The following is a 7,100-nucleotide window of genomic DNA, read 5'->3' as shown; positions in this document are numbered from 1 at the left end:
GGATGAATTGCTTGAGTAATGGGACCAGTAAACTTAGATCAGTGCCTTTTCGTCTGTTTCATTGTTGTTCACTCATAAACTGCCTTAATTATGTTTGAGTAATTAGCTGATTAAAGTGATAGATCAGTTATGGCAATGTGAGTCTCTGTGTTTCCCTTTTGAATCACAAAAAAGGTTATAGTCACAATATAAAGTAGCTGAGCTGACTGACTGTTTGGATGGGAATTTGTAAAAGGATGACTAGACATAGACCCATAATTGATGATGATGATGAGAAGAGGAGGAAGAAAAGTGATCCCAAAAATATTTTTGTACCAACTTGCTTGTGACAATACATAATTTGTATACACATATAACAATGATTTACTTAAAATATATAGATAGGAAGAAGAAGAATAAGAAGGAGGAGATGTTAAGATAAAAACAGATATAATAGTATAAAATAAAATAATTTTTAAAAAACGATTACAAAAACTTTATTGTTCCGAAAGGAATATTTTTGCACCAACTTTCTCAAAACAATACAAATAACAGTGAGTAGATAGATAGATAGATAGATAGCAGTACAAAGTACTTTATAGTGTGGCGCAGGGATGACGTCATTCGTACCGGAACCCGGAAGTTAGCATAACACTGGTTCCTTCGACAAAAACCCAATAGGATTTTCCCATAGGCTTTTGAGTTATCGTATAAAATAAAGGCCTGTGACTAACAAAAGTTTACAATACTAACATGTTTTGTCCATTAAAATAATTTTTGATTACGGGGCGATGGAACTGAAAGGGATAAAAGCTGCTTCTTCTTCTTTTTGTTTTAATGGCGGTTGGCAAACCAACTTAAGGCGCATTACCGCCACCTACTGGACTGGAGTGTGGGCAGCGGATTGGCAGTATTTTCAAAAAAAAATTAATAATAATAAAAAAAAATAATAATACCAACAATAATACATAAATAAACAAAAATAAATAACTATGTAGTCATACTAAATTACTAAAGTCTCTCACTTATCCAGGTATTTTTTTTTAGATACTTTATTAGAGACGGTGCATTTTCCCAAATATTTTTCCCAGCAAGTTCTTTGGTGTCATGTTTTGCTTTCCAATTTGCATCTCTAGCTCAGTTCTTTCCTTCTCATATCTTTTGCAGTCTAACAGAATGTGTTTTACCATCTCTTGTGTATTGCAGCTGGTGCAGAGTCCAGGAAGGGCTAAAATGCTACCTCGTCTCCGGTTTTGGCACTTCGAAATGACGTCATCCCTGCGCCATTCTATAGTGTAACGGTTACACTAGGTTACACTGTAACCTAAAGCACAAGATGATGAGCAGATGAATGAATAAGCAGCTGGCGCCCTCTGGCGAATATTCATTGCAACTACATGAAGATTTTCTTTATGCAGAGTTCCCCGTTGCCAAACACAAGAGGGAGCCAATATTATGATAAAAGAGAACATTCAAGCAAATTCATACATCATGTGTTAAATAAAGGACTGAAAACATCCAAACATGTAGTAAATGCATTATGTCAAAAAAAAGTAAACATTTAAGGTATTTTAAAATGACTTGCAAACTGAACCGATTAATCTAAATTAAATATAATCTTCAAGTCTACCTTAAAAGCAGAGCAACCATCCAGTCCACCTTAAAAAAACAAGCCGAAGAGAGGCTCGTCCTGTTCTACGGGGTGACGTAGCAAACGCTGATTGGTGTTATGATAATTACGGGGCGGGGAGTGGCGAAATGAGTAGGTGACGTCAAAGCGTGAGCTCCCAGAGAGAGCGCATAACAAACATGGCGACAGGATGGTACGGAGGAAAGGGGATTACGCTGAGTTTTATTCTGTTGCTGTGGCCCGGAGTGAGCGAGACCGAGAACGAGAGCAGTATCTTCGGCATGCGCTTGGAGAGAAGCGACAAGCCCGCGGCGACCACCGATGACGGCATCGTCCAGGTGACGGAGAACAGCAGAATCCTGCTCAGGTTGTACGGGCTGCACATCACCAATGACACCTGGTCGCAGGTGAGGTTCGTGGAGGTCGGGGACGACAGCGATGATTCTCAGAGCAGTGAGAGGTTTAACAGGACTTGCGTTGATTTCACCAAAGACATCATTATTGAAAGCGGCGTGACTGTGAACAGTCAGGGGACCTCGGGGGTATTGAAGATGAAGACCAAGCTGTTGAGGAAAAGTGAGGTGCAGAAGGATTACGCGCTGTGCATCAGGAACGACCACGACGCCAAGTGGTATCTGCTGGGAGAGAATGATGGTAGGATCCGTGTGGTGGAGGAGAAGAAGTCCCTGCTTCCTCTGTGGCTTCAGGTGATCGTGATCTGCTGCCTTCTGGTGCTGTCTGGCATGTTCAGCGGTCTCAATCTGGGTCTGATGGCTCTGGATCCCATGGAGTTGCGCATCGTCCAGAGCTGTGGCACGGACAAGGAGAAGAAGTATGCACGTAAGATCGAGCCTATTCGAAGGAAAGGTAACTACCTGTTGTGCTCGCTCCTTCTTGGGAACGTGTTGGTCAACACGACTCTCACCATCCTTCTGGACGATCTCATAGGTTCAGGCATCGGAGCTGTAATCGCTTCCACCGTCGGCATTGTCATATTCGGTGAGATCGTTCCTCAAGCGCTGTGTTCTCGCCATGGCCTGGCGGTCGGTGCCAACACCATCCTGGTCACCAAATTCTTCATGCTGATCACCTTCCCGCTCTCCTATCCCATCAGCAAGCTCCTGGACTTCGTTTTAGGTCAGGAGATCGGCACCGTGTACAACCGGGAGAAGTTTTTAGGGATGTTGAAGGTCACTGAGCCGTATAACGACCTGGTCAAAGAGGAGCTGAATATGATCCAGGGTGCACTGGAGCTCAGGACCAAAACGGTCGAGGATGTCATGACGCCGCTTTCGAACTGTTTCATGATTCACAGCGATGCCGTGTTGGACTTCAACACCATGTTGGAGATCATGGAGAGCGGGTACACGCGCATCCCGGTGTACGAGGAAGAGCGCACTAATATCGTGGACGTCCTGTATGTGAAGGACTTGGCCTTTGTGGATCCAGACGACTGCACGACTCTGAAGACTATCACCAAGTTTTATAACCACCCCGTCCACTTTGTGTTCCACGACACCAAGTTGGATTCCATGCTGGAGGAGTTTAAGAAAGGTGTGTTCGCATTGCCGGGTTTGCGTTAGCTCCTTTTGTGCTTTGTTTACACTCTGTCATGCTTTTCAGGGTATGCTTGGGAAAATTACAGGTAGGTGACCTTTCATGTTCCCCTTTTCCCCTCATAGCACTCTTCTCTAAGTGCCTATCACAAACCCTAAAACATATTCAATAGTACCTTCCAGGAGTACGACTTTTATTCTGCGAAAGTTTGCAGTGAACTAGAAGCCTTCAGATGTTGAAACAATTTTTACCATTCTTGTTTATCGCTTCTTCAAAAAGGGCGGTTGGTAGAGCGGGTTGTCCACTAATTGCAGGGTTGGTGGTTCGATTCCCGGCCCACATGACTCCACATGCCGAAGTATCCTTGGGGAAGACACTGAACCCCAAGTTGCTCCCAATGGCAGGCTAGTCATTGGTGTGTGTGTGAATGGGTGAATGAGACCATTAACCATTTACCATCTCCATGCTTCTGAAACACACACACACACACACACACACACACGCTCACCCAACCTACTGTCTCACTTAATAGTTACTGTAAGTATTATTACCCTCACCTCTCTCTAATTATAATCCATGTTCCACAACATCTCCCAAACTCTGTATATCATATAGCGCTATAAATAAACTGTTTTCCTTTTGTTTTGTTTTTTTCTTCTTGCCCAGTCATGTGTGGCTCAGTAAAGAAGGACATCGCCTACATTTAACCAACGCCTCAGGTTTACAGTCTGTAACCCTTTCCTTTGTACGTAACACATACACTTACATTATTAGGAACACCTGTACACCTGCTTGTTCATGCAGTCGTCCAATCAGCCAATTATATGGACTGCTGAATATTGGAAAAGCATTGCCGGGTCTCTTTTCCAGTTTGGGTAAGCCTGTACCCCCTGTAGCCTCAGATTCTTGTTTTTGAGTGACGGGAATGGAACCCGATACGGTGTTCACATTTTACATTTACGGCACGTTTGTAAAGAGTGGTTATTCGAGCTACCATAGCCTTCCTGTCAGCTCAAACCATGTAAGCGTGGCCTCCTCTGACCTCTCTCATCAACAGGGGGGTTTCTGTACACAAAACCACTGCTCACTGGGTGTTTTGTTTTTTTGTTTTCGTACCATTCAGTGTAAACTCTAGAGACTGTTACGTGTGAAAATCTCAGGAGATCGGCCGTTCTGAAATACTCAAACCAGACCACCTGATACCAACGACTATGCCACGAAGTCACAGAGATCACACTTTTCCCCCATGAATATTAACTGAAGCTCTTGACCACGTGTTCCTATAAAACGGTCAGTGAGTGTATGTTACGTGTTACGTGTTACGTGATATTTTTGCATTATATCCCAATATACTGTAAAGAGCCTTGTGAGCTCATTCACTCTGTTCTGTTTTATAGTCTTGGATGAAATATCGTATGTTTAAGGCCTAAGTTCAATATTCACCTTCATGCCTCAGTGAATGTTCTCACCTGGTTTCCCCTGAGACCTAGACATCCCTGGAACTGCACTCGAGATTAAAAGTCGTTGCATGTTATGTTGCTCCTGTCACTGAATAATATACATGCGCGCATATATATATATATATATATATATATATATATATATATATATATATATATATATATATATATATATATATATATATATATATATTATAATATATATATATATATATATATATATATATATATATATATATATATATATAATATGAATGAGTGAATGAGATGTGGCCATGGTTAGAACAGTCTTTACTAAGTGGATTAACTACCATGTACGAAGGCCACTATTCTTTCTGAATCAGAAACATAGGAATGTGGAACCAACTAGACAACTAGCTCTCCATACGCATACGTTGTTACACTATATTAGCTATTATGTTTCTGTCTAGTCAATTAAACCAACACATGGCACCAGGTAGGTTCCCTGTTGGCTAGTTAATAAATTTTTGATATGTCCTCCCCTGTTTAGTGATCATTAGAAATTGGCTTAAACGTAAAGCACTCTTTTCTACATCAAATGTCAAGGTAGAACAAGGTCTGAAACACCAGAGACAACAAGACCTGATACAGCAATGGAGAAGGTTTAAAAAAAAAAAGTTTTCATTGTGATGGTTGGAGTGAATGTGTAGAACACTTTACAGCGTGTTTTGGTAATCCACAGGTTCTCGGACTTGGGGTGGTCTGAGATTTTTTGGACTCTTAAAATGAGTTCTGTGACCAAAAAAAACATTGGGACCCCTGGTTTAATTAGTATAGGAGTAGAGTTAATGCAAAGGTATTATTTAAACAGCCTTGTGTTCTTCCATCTAAAACTGCTGCTTGTCGGATATCCGAGGTCTGGACCTGGATTTCTGATTTCTGTAAAGCTATTTTGAGACAGTGTGTGTTGGTAAAGATGATATATAAATAATATTGAAGTGTTTAACATGTTATCCCCGTGCTTTGGGGGTTTCCTCCGGGTACTCCGGTTTCCTCCCCCAGTCGTGCGTTGTAGGCTGATTGGCATGTCTAAATTGTCCGGTGTGTGTCTGTGTCTGTGATTGTGCTCTGCGATGGGTTGGCACCCCGTCCAGGGTGTCCCCTGCCTTGTGCCCCGAGTTCCCTGAGATTTTTAGGCTCCCCGCAACCCTGTATAGGATAAGCGGTACAGAAAATGGATGGATGGATGAAGTGTTTACACACTTCTGAGTCAAGCAAAGCTCCATCTGAATCTTGGTGGAAACGTTTAAAACAATTTTCAGCACTTGTATCGCTGTCAGCTCCTGTAACAGCTCTTATGCTTGAACTGGATTCTGCCCGACTTGTAAGTCTCTTTGGATAAAAGTAATTGGCAAACGAATAAATGTAATGTAATATAGATTTTACTGAAAAGACAGTCACGCTACTGACAGAAGTAGAGCGAAACGAGGCAGAAATGCTGCAGGAGCTTTGCAGGGGCTGAGCTGAATGTTCTTGTTGTTATGCTCCTAGGCGACAGTACACTTGCTCGTGTCAGGTCCTTCTGACTCTTGTTTTGGGAAGCCTTTTTAGACTGAAAATCGCTACACTAGGAAAACTTTGACTGTTAGAACAGTTTTAATAATTTCCACAAGTCTGTTGGTGTAATTGCAACCTTTGTGTCATGGCATCATTAGCTTGTGTGTTTTTGGTCTTATAGAACAGCATGTCCATTTGGCCCAAATTGCTGCATTGACAGTTTTCTCATTCTCTGCGTCTCGCTCTGCTTCTCTTATGCAAGAGCTTGCCTTTTCCTGCTTGGCCATTGGCCAAGTAATGTGCAGTGACAAGCGAAATTGAAGCATTCGAAAGCGTTGTTGCCAAACACTTCTTCTAGCAGCCGTCATGTGACAGATGCCTTTAGCCGTTGTTTGGCTGACGAAAGGGCTGCACCTTTACTTTTAATTACCTTTCCCAGGGATCTGACTGATCTCGTCTTAAGTAGTGCATGAGGAAGTGACCTTCCACCATGGAACGAATTCAGAAAGCATCGTGGTGCTGTTTCCGGGTCAGTTCTAGTGTCTTTAGCGTGTGCTGATTAAGATCTTGGTGTGGTGAGGGAGAAATCTGAATCTAGATCAGATACTTTATGGGTTATTACTCGTTTCTTGCAGGCACTATACTTGCAGATTTAAGATTGTATAGTGCATCCTCGCTTGGTGTGCTTTAAACTTCGCCTTGTTTCACCTGACAACGTTTTGTCCAGAGCCTGGAATGCACCGGTCACCATCCCGTCCCAATCATAACAAGTGTAATAGAGCACGTGTTCGTTTCATTCTGTCGTCAAGTCTAATGACAAGATAAGAGCGATCCTTTAACCTTTTCTAAGCGTGTGTGTGTGGTGTCTCTTGGCAAGGTGTGTCTTAGAGTTCAACAGGAAAAACATTCTTGAAATACAGTGTTTACAATGCCTCAGTTTCCTGTCTGCACCTTAT

General features: G+C 42.2%; 1 protein-coding gene across 2 annotated transcripts in view; it reads left to right on the top strand.

Annotated features, from left to right (window-relative positions):
• Nucleotides 1-1,771: 1,771 nt before the first annotated feature.
• Nucleotides 1,772-7,100, top strand: part of LOC128625664 (metal transporter CNNM4) — a 34,194-nt gene continuing 28,865 nt past the window's right edge. For both annotated transcript variants that reach the window (XM_053654226.1, XM_053654227.1), the window contains exon 1: nucleotides 1,772-3,163. In XM_053654226.1, coding sequence (XP_053510201.1) covers nucleotides 1,789-3,163 — 1,375 coding nt within the window. In that variant the 5' untranslated portion in view covers nucleotides 1,772-1,788. The remainder of the gene's footprint in view (nucleotides 3,164-7,100) is intronic.

This window comes from Ictalurus furcatus, chromosome 22 (genome assembly GCF_023375685.1).
Source record: "Ictalurus furcatus strain D&B chromosome 22, Billie_1.0, whole genome shotgun sequence".
Taxonomy (NCBI): domain Eukaryota; kingdom Metazoa; phylum Chordata; class Actinopteri; order Siluriformes; family Ictaluridae; genus Ictalurus; species Ictalurus furcatus.
This window is presented reverse-complemented; position numbering and strand designations above follow the sequence as displayed.